At 35.9% G+C, this 15,017-nt stretch overlaps 1 protein-coding gene across 4 annotated transcripts in view; it reads left to right on the top strand.

Moving 5' to 3' along the window:
* The window catches only part of nectin1b (nectin cell adhesion molecule 1b), a 234,898-nt gene that overhangs the window by 158,534 nt on the left and 61,347 nt on the right, over positions 1–15,017 (top strand). For all 4 annotated transcript variants that reach the window (XM_059506088.1, XM_059506091.1, XM_059506090.1 and 1 more), the window contains exon 6: positions 12,591–12,738. In XM_059506088.1, the coding sequence (XP_059362071.1) occupies positions 12,591–12,738 (148 nt within the window). The remainder of the gene's footprint in view (positions 1–12,590; positions 12,739–15,017) is intronic.

The raw sequence follows: 15,017 nt of genomic DNA, 5'->3' as shown, positions 1-15,017 counted from the left end.
GTGAGGTTGTAATAACATACCCATCACTGTAGTCTTTGGAAGGAACAGGTGGCTATCATTGGCAGGCGTATTCTCTTTTCATTGCCACGATGGCATGAATCGGTTGCTAAACTTTCAGTCTGTTCTCTTGAAACTCTGGAGTGAGGTATGGAGAAGCTATTGCTTCAGTGTTTTGCGGTAAGCAGAGGAGACGAACACCAGGTTCAGCCTTCGGAAAACAATTTGGGCCAGCGGGAGCATTTTCCGTTTGAGATGTGCATAGTGCAGTATTAAAAGCTTCGAAAAAGCTGTTTTTTTCTAATGTGCATCACATTGATGCAGATGGGAGTGTGTCTCTACACATTTAGTACATTTGCAGATGCATCCTTTTATTTGATGGTGCATCAATTGAAGAGAGCCAGAAAAAGAGTTCAAAAACAGGTTTAGAAACTAAATGTGATTGTGCATGTTTAGAATCTTGAAAAAGTTATACAAGTTAAAAGTACCTAACCCTAGTATAACAGAAGTGCTGCTTAAATAGTCTATTCAAAAATGAAAATTTGCTTTAAATCTACTCACCTTCATTGTCGTCCAATGAGTTTGTTCTTTCTTTGGAATAGATTTATGCATTACATCACTTGCTCATCAATGGATTCTCTGCAGTGAATTGGTGCCAGAATGTTCAGGTGTTCAGAATGAGAGTCCACATAGCTACTAAAAAGACAACAAGTAATTCACACGACTCCAATCCATCAGTTAATGTCTTGTGAAGTGAAAAGCTCCATGACAAGGCATTTTAACTTTATCTGGCCATAATACATAATAATGGGTCCTCCAGTGAAAGAAAAAAGGCCATCCCTGTTGTCCTCTCACATCACAATCCACCAAGAATTTTTCATAAAAAAAAAAATTCTGTGCATTTTTCGATTTAGATTAGATGATGTTTTCACTACAGCCAGACACATATGGATAGAGGACTCATATTTTAGCTGAAAGCAATGGTATTATGACCAAAAATGTCTTCAGGATGGAATTGTTTATTGTACACAGAGCTTTTTATTTCAGAAGATGTTAATTGATGGATTGAATTTGTTGATTTTTGAGATGGTTTTATCAGCTATTTGGGCTCTCATTCTGATGGCACCAATTCACTGTGAAGGTCCGTTGGTGAGTAAATTTCTCCAAATCTGTTCTGATTGAGAAACAAACTAGTCTACTGTACATCTTATATATATATATATATATATATACACAGTACAGAACAAAAGTTTGGACACACCTTCTCATCCAAAGAGTTTTCTTTATTTCCATGACTATGAAAATTGTAGAGTCACACTGAAGGCATCAAGAGCTATTTGACCAAGAAGGAGAGTGATGGGGTGCTGCGCCAGATGACCTGGCCTCCACAGTCACCGGACCTGAACCCAATCGAGATGGTTTAGGGGTGAGCTGGACAGCAGACAGAAGGCAAAAGGGCCAACAAGTGCTAAGCATCTCTCGGGGAACTCCTTCAAGACTGTTGGAAGACCATTTCAGGTGACTACCTCTTGAAGCTCATCAAGAGAATGCCAAGAGTGTGCAAAGCAGTAATCAAAGCAAAAGGTGGCTACTTTGAAGAACCTAGAATATGACATATTTTCAGTTGTTTCACACTTTTTTGTTATGTATATAATTCCATATATAATTCCACATTTGTTAATTCATAGTTTTGATGCCTTCAGTGTGAATCTACAATTTTCACAGTCATGAAAATAAAGAAAACTCTTTGAATGAGAAGGTGTGTCCAAACTTTTGGTCTGTACTATATATATATATATATATATATAAAGGATTTCTTTGCATGGACAAAAATGAGAACACATTAGTGAGAGAATCAGTAGAGAACACATTAGTGAGAGAATCAGTAGCTAAACCTGTTTCCATTTAAAACTACTAGCATGCCAGTCATGGTGACAGACTGTTAGTTGGAAGAGGTCTGGTCCAGGTGGGCCAAGCTGATTTCAGGGCCCCTTATTTTAATGCGCGACTCATACTGCAATGTGTGACTAACATGTTACAGTGGAATCTTGCCACTTTGAACTTTTGAAAGAACTTAAAACAAGGGTAAAAGGCCAAGATGGAAAATACCCAGCTGAAGGGTGACAGAGCTCTTTACATAGCATATGAAATGCCTTTCCCCTTTCATTTTCACACAAAGGTTACATGCTCTGCATGAGATGTACTGACAAGGAAGCATGCATGGTAATTCAAGAAGTTTGCATGCATGTAGCACCAATTCTTAAGATGAACTGACACAGAGTCTTAAGATGTACAATAACATTCCATAATCATCCTAGATAGCTTTTTAAGGGACCATATAGGCACACTAGATGGGATGCAGATGGAAATATAACTATGCCATCTTTTGGTTCGATTTTAAGCATGTATTCTTAATGTCAGGATATTTATTTGTATGTCATATTCATATTTATTCAAATCTGGGTAGATGCTAAAACTTACAATATGGACATACTGGCTAGGGTAATCATATATCGATTTTTTCCAAGACATGTTATGGCTGGGATTTCTAAGTTTCATAAAATATCAGAATTTTGGCTTTGTTATCCTATTGTTTTCGTACTTGCTGAAGGTAATTACTGAAAAGTATTTTGACCAATAGCATGTAAGCATTGTACGTAACTTGAGGTGTGATATAAGGTCCGATCTACAGCGAATGGTCAAAGCAATGCAAATATGTGTACATATAATGAAGGATATAATGAAAAACGCAACAGATGCGGTTTAGTATTTGTTGCATTTGACATGCTCACTGGCAGCATACAATAGTTTAGTGTGGGGTACAGAGTAAAATTTTAGCACTCCAACTTACCTGAAAAAATAAATAGAAAAAAATAAAAAAAATCTTTTATTTTGTCTGTCCCATATTCATGTCGACTGAGCCAGCCATACCATTAATTATGAAATAATCATTATTTTGAATCAGATGTTTATTTTTATTTCTTTCACAAAAGTGGCCAAATGAGTTTGCAAAACAGTCCGATTCAGTCAATTATTATTATTATTATTATTATTATTAATTATGTTTTTTTTTCAGTTTTAAAAGCTGTCTAGACACATATTCATTCTGCTCAGCATTTGCTCTCATGTATTGTCTCAAGAGTCTTAAGTTTTTTTATTTATTTATTTATTTATTTTTTACGTGAGCATGTATTGAATAATGATAATAATAATAATAAATAAATAAAAACTCCCCTCTGTGCATGCCCTCATGTGAAATCCTGCAGACGCCCCTGACGTTTACATTTATTTATGTTGCATCTGTAGTGCATTTTATGGTCTAAAATAATTACATAAATTTGATTTATTTTAATATATTAAAGTGTATTCTTGATTAAGAATGTAATCCTTTGAAGCATGCTGGCACCAGAAGTCACACAGAACAAACTTAAATGTATAATCTAAACTTGAAATTAATCAACTGCTTTTAATGAATGCTATTGAAAATACAAACTAATTTCTTACACATACAATAAAATCAACCAATATGTAACCAATATGTTCATGTTTGCACAAATGTAAGAGTTGTGAAACTTCAACTCTAGACCTCGAGAAGTCAGTGCTACTGAAATGACATTCTTCAAAATTTCTGATTAAGATGACAGAATTTTTATTTTTTATTTTATTTATATGAAAAGTTTCTTTAGGCAAATGTATGTTTGCTAGAAATGCATATGAATGTTGCCATTTCAGTAAGGGTAATAGTCTAGAAGCCAGCTGCCTGTATAGACAGTATTAAGCAAGACCGTTCACTAGGTTTTGGAAAGGCCAAATATGTTATTCATTAGGGACCCAACGAAAGAAAAAAAAAAGTGGTTGCCCATTATTATCTCATCATGCTCATAATAACAGATCTATTACTAAACAGGAAATACTGTTTATGTCAAACCATATGATATCATCAATAATCAGTTACAACTTGAAGTGGTCACAAACAGGAACACATTGCTAACCAGTTGTGGATTCCATGTAGTGAATTGGGCTGGAGGATGACGGCAGAATTAATAACGCAGAAAGTTCAAATGATAAACAAATGCAAATCTGCATGGCCTAGCCCTTGCTCCCCTCTGAGAACTGTGACCAGCACTGAGGCCTGTATCGCTCTGAAGGGGAAGGAGCCTGCTGTGATCATCATGCATTAATATACCAGCCTTCCTCCCTTGATCCAACCATGATGAAATCTGAATCTTCTCAGCATGACGTAAGATACAGAGCACAAGTTCACATCTGCAGAGTGAGAAACTGATATGTCATGCGGTGTCTGGAAGCTGGATCTCACATTCACGTCTGGCACACTGTGTGAGGTACATGAAAGTGCCGTTAGAGGAACGTTTATCTTTTAATAAACTGTTCGTATTGTGTTGAAGTTCCCTGGGTTGCTTATACTTCTATACAGAAACGGCATCTGTGGAACAAGACTAAGTATAAGTCTAACATTCACTAGCATTGACATTCAAGCACTAAATAACAGTGGTTTTCTACAGTACAGGTGCTTTATGAATTATACCATGGTATTTGCATGAACCTAAGGTGCCATTGTTATTTTAAATGAATGTTTTACTGTAAAATAAACTATACAGTATGGAGGCTTGTTTCTGCCACTAAATAACATAAAAAAAAAATTTAAATTAAATTAAATTAAATTAAATTAAATTAAATTAAATTAAATTAAATTAAATTAAATTAAATTAAATTAAACTTTTATCTCACAAGTTTCACTTCCAATATGGCACTAGAGATCAGTTTTTGTTCCGAGGAGCACAGACCATTCTGGGCAAAGAAATTGTGGTTTCTGTAAACATTTTGTCACATGACATTTACTAGAATTTAACAAGAATGTGACCATGAATACTGTATATTATGTATATACCATTGAATGTTAACTTACAAAGGACCTTACTTGATCAAATTGTGAAGGATCTGAGGCCATGGAGCTGCTCAGGGGGGCTGCATTAGAGCCAATGACAGGTGATGGAGGTGTCTGCCACCCAGAAGGAGGCTGCATCACTAATCATCAAGGTCGTATCCACGAGGGGCAGAGACATCACTCTGCTGACAGGGACACTACAGGTCTATATGTGGGTGGATTCTCTGCTCTCATTGAAAATCAATGACAATTTTTCACTTTCTTAAAAACAGGACAGATGTGGCATTTCTATATTTTTCTTAAATGATGTGATTTATAAGAAACCAAATATTTGGTTACTAAGGTGGGTTTCACATATTTTTGCTTATTTATTTAGCTATTTAGAGGCTTAAAGTTGGTTTGAAAACAGAGACTGGGAATATTGTTAAAGCCTGTGGCCCTATGATTTCTACTACGTGGAAGATGCTAATAGAATCATGGAAACATAGAGAGAGTCATATAATTTAGACAAATAAATCAGAAGTAGAGCTATACACTTAATACTGCAACATAGTGCATGCGAGCATAAACCTAAACCAAATAAGTTCTCAATCAACATGTAACACTCATGTTGTTTTCAGTGTCTGCCATCTTAATACATAATTGTGGGGGGTTAATGAATTTTATGAAAAAGTAAATACAAATAAATAAATAATAAAGCAGATTTTATAGGGCCCTAGTATACACAACAGAACATTTATTCACATCAAACCATAAAAGTTTTATTGAACTTTTAAAAAACGTGGAAGTATTGCAAATTGTGTTTTCCCGAAATGCCATTAAATTTCATCAGATCCTCTCATGTGGTAACTCAACTGTGATCCCCCTAAATGGACCTTCTATTGTTGTCTCGTGGCCACAAATGTCAAAACAAATAGAATTTTCAATTAGTTTTCTCACAGAGCACCTTAACTGAGCAGTCATAGCAGAATAGCTGTCAAATGCTGCCCCTGTGATTCTTCTTTTATGATCCACAAACAGGCTGTCATGCCAACTCGGCCGCCTGTTGAAAGTTTATAGTGCATTACAAACCTATTGATCACAGCTCTGGGCAGGCCTGCTGCTCTTATAACAGAAAAGAGCCTGTTGTCTGTAATGCAGTTGCACTGATAGGCCATTATTTAACTCTTACATAATTCAATGGCATTTACCACAAGCTATCACAACAACTGAAGAATAATATCGAGTGCTTGGGGTCTGGCCTTAAAGGATCAGCTAGCAAAGTGATTGCGATTGTGATTCCTGCTGCCGTGAACTTTATGTATCTCTCTCTAAGTGACTTACAATAAATATTCAGGTTATGCGCTGATTAGAAAGTCCGATGTGCCTTCCCAGAGGAAAGTTTTATTGCTCAGAGGTTGCTCTTTCATGGCTGAAAATACTTGATGGAGTTCTCTGTGATGCATTTAAGCATCTCAGATGTTTCTCCTAAAATGCCAAGAAATAAATGGTTAAGAACTCATTGTATGTATGAATATATTGTTTAATGTATGGTTAAAAAAAAGATAAGCACCAGAAATGAGCATCATGTCAGTAACCCTCGTATATGACGTCCTTTATCTGTGTAATGAATTAAACATTAATATTCATCCGGAAGAAGGAGGCGGGAACCGGCGGACAATCAAATAACCTTTTAATACAAAATAAACACAAAACAGCGCACCAGCCCCTCACGGACGACTAGTGCGCTCAAATAAAAATCTAAACACAACTAAAAGCCCAGGCCTGGTCCTCTCTCGTCCTTCACTGTCGTCGCTCCAGTTTTATATCCTTCCATCTCCTCCGTGGGCCTCGAGACTGGTGGGTCGAACAGGTGTAGCTCATCTCCAATCACTCCACCGGACTCGCTCCCATGTCCCTCGGCCCCGCCCCACTCGTCACAATCTGGTACAATATAACACAGGGCATCTCATAAAAATATTTTTTTTAAAAAGTGTCTTTAATATCTCAGTCTTCAAACCTGGAGCACAGGTGTTCCATAATCCATTTCATTGGGCAACATCATCAGCAATTTAATCAAAGAAAGGGTCATACGTTAAAGTTGAAATGGAAAAAGTTGACTCTAAAAGTTATTTTAATACATCCCTCTCACAGCAATGCATTTCAAAGTTTAATTGAATCTTCCAGTGTGCATGGCTTTACTACTGTAACACCGTCCTGCAGGGGCTAATTGAATTTCCTTTTGTATGCTTAACTATAAATTTTGAGAACTGGATCAATTTTTCCATCCCTCATGGAGCTAGGTCTTGAACAAGGTCGTTAATAAGAATTGCTGAAACAAAGCCTTGCTCCAACGTTCGCCATGATGACAGAATTATTTCAGCCTTCTGGGTCACGGCTGTACAACTCTGTATGTAACTGGATTTAGTGACTCCACAGATAATAATTATTATTATTAAAATTATTAAAACTTGTTTACATTATTATATAATAACATTATTATTACAATACTTTTACATTATTATTATTATTATTATTATTATTATTATTATATCCTTTTTTTATTGAACCATAAGGAAAAAGAGAGAGACAGAGAGAGATTAGAGGTTCTGGTTGGCTACTTGGTGAGAGAAAGACCAAAAATCACTGTTCCTTTTCTCTGCAGTGTATCTGAGGCTCCAATCCATAAAAGGAAAATTGCATTTTGAAACTTTTCTTGTCCTCATTGTGAGTTTGTGTTATGTAACACAAAATTGTATCTGACTGCTGCATTTAAGGCAATGGAAAGCAGGCCCAAAGGGCAACTACAGTTATGGGAATAAAACTCATAGCAGAAAGCACTTTCTTATTTTCTCTCTAACATGCAACATCTTTCTCCTTATTGTCACACATCCCTTTTTTCAATATGTTGTTTTAAAATAATCTGCAGATTAGTGACACTTTGAATAAAGAATTAAAAAAAAAATTGGAAATGTATATTAAAAAAATGAATGAATGAATGAATGAATGAATGAATGAATGAATGAAATAAACCAATCGGTAAATTAATATTTGATTTGATATTTGTATATATAACTTTAGTAGCAGGGCTGAATGGTCAAGCTTGAAACAAAGAGTATATTTGTAATTATTTATTTTCCCATCATGCTGCTGAAATTTTCATTCTTCTTCTTTTTTTTTTTTTTTTACTTAAAATAAGTGCATCCAGCTGCAACCGATCAGAATCAAGCATTCATAACATACATATATAATCACAATTTTCACAGTGTTTTATGGTTTTGATTGTTGGATTAAGTTGAGATCTGTGAAGAACATCAAGACTACAGTAGTGAAGTACAATAGGATAGACCAAAATGATCATTTTAAAAGGGGATACAGACTTTTGATATGTTTAAATTCTACTTTCCATGCTTGGTTAATGTTATGTAATACGTCTAAAAGGTCTCGCGAATGAATAAATATATAAAAATTAAAATTTGCTCTCTGCCTCCAACAAATATCCAAGGAACACCAATGTGTACCATACTTGTAAAAAGTGGAAATTTCCTGCACACTATTTGTTGTGTTATATCGATAATTCAGCATTAATTAATTTCATCATTCCAAATGGCTTTTGATTTCAGAGGTTCTGATTGGCTACTCAGTGGAACACTCCCAATATCTTAGCAGAGAAAGATTAAAAATCACAGTGTAGTTATCTGAGGCTTCCACAAGTATGGTTTACACAGTTTTATTAATATATAATATCAACCATGAAATGTAGAGCATTATCAAATGTCTGTGTATTTAATTGTGTCTTTTAAAAATATCAGAGGAACATCAATGTATAGTATACATGTGAAAAGTGCAAGTATTTTTCCAGACTTTTGGAAGTTTCAAACCTCATGACTTCCATAGACTGCAGAAAGCACAGCGCCTGAGGTCAGCAAGGGCCCCAAAAGCAGTTGTCCCGAAGTGACATGAAATTGCTTACGCTGTCCATGCTGAGTGTCAAGCACAAAGTGAGAGCGGTGTGGGGCGGTTTACAGGTGTGGAGGCTTGCGCTGCCATTGTTCGCCGTTGTGTGAAGTGGTGCTCTGAATGTCCGTCATTGTGCTCTAGAGAGAGTCAGCCAAGTGATCAGAGGCTGTCGGGGAAAAACACCCCAGGGACAGAAGCTTCGTCCTTTCAGGAGAGACAATCATGGTCAGATAATAATGAAGACATCATGGGGGCTATAGGCGTCTTACTCAGTAGAGTCTTGGAAGTGTTTAGAGATTCTCACAGCACTAGGGGAGAATCCATTGATTCTGCCCAAGGTTTGCTAGGTTTTGCTTATTGAGGTTGGCAGACTTTGTTTGAGGACAGAATCTTAATACAGCTCTGCCATTCAGTTCGGGATCTCTGGAAGTAAGTTTGAGCCATTGTGCCTTGATGTTTGATGGAGTACTCAGCAGTTAAAGATTTATGAAAATGCATTATTCTGTTTTCTGCCTGTCTTTCTAGTACTATTGAATCAGTGGGAAAGTATACGCTTTCTCATAATCTTGGATCAGCCAGTGATTGAGGATTAGAGTTCAATGAAAAATACTGATTCATGCAAGGACAGATCCACACTTTCTCAGCAACAATGATATAATTATATCACATATCTTCTTTTTTTTCATATCACATTATTATGACATACCATTTACTTAAGTAAGTAAAAAAAAAAATTCTGGACACTTCATATCAGATCCAAATGTATTTCTTGGCTTCGACTCCAGACTTAAAAAGAGAAATATACTTCAGCTGCAGTCTTACATTTGAAACCAATAGAGTTTGAACTCCCAGAGGAAATACAAACTACAAATTATATCTCTTTAATATTCCGATTATTTTTTTTCTAGACAGCAATGAGAATAAATAGAAAGCAGACAGAGTCTCAAGTGTCTCACTTCCAAGTTTTTTCTACACCACAATGATCCCACGTTTCTCCTCTAGAGTTAAAGAATAGATATAAATAATATATCAAAATGTGCTCAGATTTGCCAAGATAACAAACTCTGCGATCAAAAGACAAAGACATCAATATGAACTCCAGTATTTCTCATCAAATGAAAACTCCATTTTAATTTTATAGCTGTCAAAATGTCTCTTTAAGCTTGAGTTAGTAACTAGACTTGCACAGAGAAATTCACTTGAACTGCAGTCTTACATTGCAAACGTTTGAACTACCATAGGATATACACATACAAATGAGATCTCCTTAATATTTAAATTACTTCTAGAGAGCAATGAGATTAAATAGAGAGCAAATGGAGATCATTTTAGGTTTCAGAAATTATATAAATAATGTCTCAGACTGTGCTCAGATTTGCCAAGATACCAAGTTATATAATCAAAATCAAAGATACCAAGTTCAAATGAATACTTTGCTATCCATTTTAATTTTATAGCAATGCCAAAATGTCCCTCTTAGCATGAGTTAATAACTAGATTTGCAAAGAGACATTAAGTTCAGCTGCAGTCTTATTGTACATTTCAAACCAGTACAATTAGAACTCCCACGGAAAATAGAAATTACAAATGAGATCTCTTTAGTATCTGAGTTGTTTCTTCTAGACAGCAATGCGATTAAATAGAGAGACACAAATGTCCTACTTCTCACTTTTTTATTTTCATTTTTCAGAACCCCCCCCCCCATTAATCCCATTTTTTTTCTCTTCTAGAGTTTCAAAATTATGTCAAACTGTGCTCAGATTTTGAAATACTTCAGTTTATATTTTATAGCTCTCTATACTTGTTTTCTGTCCAAACATATTTCATTTACGTCCATTTTTTATTACCCTTAATGAATTTTATCAAAAGCAGAAAAAGTTGATATTTCAATGAAACAGCTGAGACCTCCATAAAGTCTTTCAAACTATGAAAGATCAACCACTGTGCAATAAAACATTCCTGGCTGTAAAAGCCCTTGCATGTTAATCAATCAAACAAGCAAATCGATCAAACTCGGCACTAAGTATATGACAGCACAATCTCCTAAAAAGCCATGGAAGCACAATAAAAATCTTGCAAAACAAGCCAGAATGCCATCAAACAGCAGAATTTAAATGTTATTTATGACATGAGCGTTAGAAAAATAGCACCAAAGCCACAAAGAGCTCACGCTTATTGTGTTCAGTTATATTACATTTCTTGGCCTGGTTCCTGTCGACAGTAATTCTGTCATCTGCTGTATTTAGTGATTAAATCTAAGTGTTGCACGTCTGAGCATAATTTGGATGGGTTGTCTCGTCTATGCAGACGAATTATGACATGTGACTGATTGTAGCACATATTGTGCCACCGTGAATGCTCTCACCCCCTGCTGGCCATCAGTCACACTGCACCAGTTTTATGAGATACCCCTGTCAGTGGAATCGGTTGCCATGTTGACATTTGCTGCCAACATTGACTGTTTTTGACACAAACTAGAGGCCAATCATAAAGTCAGCAACAGCTGCTGCAGTCTTCAGAACATATTTGCCCCTATAGTCTGCCAAAAAACCCAGTGGCTTAACACCCACGAGCAGCTGCTCAGTTGGGTTAAATGCGAGAATGTGCTTTTGCTGGAATGCATTATGTCTGATTGTTTTTGCTGGCATTTTTGCATAAATATTAACATCTTAAATTATAGTGCACCTAAGTTCATGCACTTTTGCTGAGCCCACATTTAAAAAAAAAGAATACATAAGCAAAATTATTATTTTAGCAGATCGTGCACAATGTTTATGTGGTTGGTTTACTGCAGTCCTAATACAACATTAGTTACTTAGGTAAACCTTAATGGTTAAATCTAGCAAGAAGCTAATATTATTAGCCTTAGTGGAGATCACGGCACTGTGGCTTTTGTGTTGAGTTTCATCTGCTGAAATACAAAGGAAACTGTTACTTTCAGCCCTGATGCAAGGATTACAGAAGAAACCTCTTTACCTTCACACCTCAACAGTATTGACTGAAATTCACACATATATTGGCTCTCAGTTTCAAGGGTTGTGAGAATGTAGCTTCTCGCAACCTTTGAGACAGACTTAAAGTGTTGACCTTGCGTTGTAATGCAAAGGTAAAACTGACAATGTTTTTTTTTTTTTTTTTTTTAAGTCTACCACAAATTTAACATTTCCTCACCATTTGCTTACCCTCATGCCATTCCAAACTACAGTAGTATGAGTATCTTTATTCTGCTGCACACCAAAGAAGATATTTCTTTCTTTCTTTCTCCATACTATGGAAGTCAGTGGGGACCAGCAAATTATTTTACGCTCACCAAAAGAAAGAAACCCATACAGGTTTGGAACAACTTAAGGGTATATAATGCCAGAATGTTCATTGAAGGTGAACTGTCCCTTTAAGCTCTGACATCAACCACCATGTCTCTTAAAAAACGCTGACTGGAATCCTACTTCTAAAGTGAAACCTGTTCTCAATATTAGGCCTAATTGTTGATTAAATAATGCATCAGAGGAAAAGATGCAAACAATTAAATTGAAACGATTCTTGATCCCACACTGCGTTTTCTCCACGCTGACTTAACGTGCAGGAATGAAGGATTGTAAACACAGCAATGTTTTGATTATCTGTGGTCAGCTGATGCTGTGTCAGCCTGCAAACTCTTATATTTGTGATTCAGAATCGCTGATTGCTTAATAGTGGTGGGATGAATCAGGCACGATTCATAATGCTCTTTCTTTCTCTTCTCCCGCAGAAAAGCCGATGCCACAAGGACCTCCTGGTGGTATTTTTGGCATCTTGGGAGTTGTGGTGGTGGCCGGTCTGATTGTAGGAGTGGTGGCCACTATATGTATGGTATACAGGAGAGGAAAGAAGCCCCGCACAGAAACAGACAACGATCTGTAAGTACTTCACTCGCAAGTGACATTCAAAAACGTATGTGGTGTGGCTGGATTCTGGAATAAACACAAGCATCAACTAGAGTGTCAAAGCCACACTTCACCACAGACGTGTGCAGTGTAAATTGTCACTTATTAAGCATTTATGGTAAGGAAAGCCCCTTATGCTGGAGAGCGGCCACATATGAAGAGGTTCTTGGAGGTTATGTTACATTGAAATATGATCATGTGACTTTTTCCATAGGCCATGTGACCCGTTAATGCGGGAAACAAAATTCCATTGCAGTTTCACAAATTATTCATTTTTCGCACTGCCTAAAAAACACCTCATGTGATTGTAAAAACATCTTTGCAATATACAGGTGATTTTGTGCTTTAAATTTTGTGTATTTTCAATTCACAATTTCAATTTGTGCAATTTGAAGGGTAATGGAAACGCACCTACTGATAGTGTGCACTTTTTTCCATGGCCAGTTTTGTCCACAACACTTTATGTAATCGCTTACAGCAAGGACCAATCTCCAGAAACACAGCGGAAGAACTGAAGAAAGGTTTCATCTTGTTTATGGGATTTCAGTGAAATCATAAAGCAAAATGCAAACAAATCTCTTGCTGCAAACAATGCAAGCATATTAAATATTTCACTGTTAAAAAGGTATATATTGCGGTTGTGGTCTATATCCACTGACATGCAACTGCAATCCTGGTTGACAAAAATAGTAAAGGTGATAATAAAAAAGGTAAAAAAATGTATTTCAATTATTTGTGGATAACCATAATGACAAGTTTTTATTAATGCTACCTTCTTTTGAAGGTTGGAGAAAGAGGTGATTGAAACGGTAATGCAGAGCCTGTCATTGTCATTGAGAAGAATTACACTTCAGAATCTCCAACGACACAACTGGAGTGAACATTTCATACTTCAGTGGCTGTTTCTGAAAGTATTACTCTGCATCATCCCACCATAATGCTGGGCTTCTAGTTACCTTAATGAAAGCACAACCTTCAATACTTTGGGGTCATCACACTTAAAATATTCAGAAAAGCAGCATTTATGAATGCATCTCTCATTTTGCTGTTAGTGGATGCACTTGATTGCTTAAGAGCATGTTACCTATTTGCTAAAGAGGTTTCCTGATTGCTATGTAGACCTGATTTGTCCATTTCTCAGTTTGAGAGACAGGTGTTTCAATCAGGGCTGATTGCAGGAGGCACATCATATTAGCAGCAGAGCCTGTCAAATCCCAAAGCATGGCAAATAAACAGAACACTTGACAGTCAACTGTTTGAAGCGCACACTTCACAAAACTAAGGGCTACATGGGAACTCAGAAAAGACTGAAACTTTGACCCCGATGATCTACAGTGATTGGGGGCATCTATAGTTGAGAAGGCTGTTTTTTAGAAAAGAATAATGATGACCTATACCATTCTGCTCCACATTTTAAAGAAGCATTTTATGCCCAAGAAGATTGTTGAAACAACTGTACAAATTATCTAAGAATTACAGACTGATTACAATCGCAACTGAACCATAAAGAAAAAAATTATATTTGTAAAAATGACATTGAAACTTAAAAAAAAAAAAAAAAAAAAATATATATATATATATATATATATTGCTTTTATTAATATGTATTACTTTAATGAAATTTAGTCGACATATAGTTATTTAGTTATAGTTAGAAGTCTAAAGTGGACTATTGAAATAAAATATTATTAATTAAATTATTGACATTTATAATGCAATTATTAAACTAGTGCGTAAAATAAAGATACGTTACAAAGTACTACAAATTACATAGATTTTTCTGGATGTGGTCTGTGGTATATGATTTTATAAATTAAATTAATTGAGAGTGGAGATGTTTTAAAGGGGAAATGTTCCAGTGGCTTATTAAAATAGGGGGAAGACATCAGTGACTTGCTGACATGCATGAAAGCTTAACAAAAACATCTTACCATGACATCTTGGTGCTCTTCAACAGTGGGCCACCCTTGGGTGTCAGAGAGGTTTTCTTTCTCTCTGACACACAAGGGTGCTTTTGTCTGCACTGCACTGATGTGACCATAATCTGACCATTAACCAAAAATATAGTCAAGTAGAAAATTAGGTTGGTCATTTACTACACCTTTAATCATTAATCACTTTGAATCTTTCCAAGCAAGTAAAAATATTTACATACTATTATGCAAAAAGGCATGGGCTATATGCAGGGTAACTGCATTTCAACATTTCCTTACAGCTGTTATTCATTTAAAGAGTTTTCTTTATTTTCATGA

The sequence above is a fragment of the Carassius carassius genome, chromosome 23 (genome assembly GCF_963082965.1).
Source record: "Carassius carassius chromosome 23, fCarCar2.1, whole genome shotgun sequence".
Classification (NCBI taxonomy): Eukaryota; Metazoa; Chordata; class Actinopteri; order Cypriniformes; family Cyprinidae; genus Carassius; species Carassius carassius.
The sequence above is the reverse complement of the archived record's forward strand: the minus strand, read 5'-3'. Positions and strand labels throughout refer to the sequence as shown.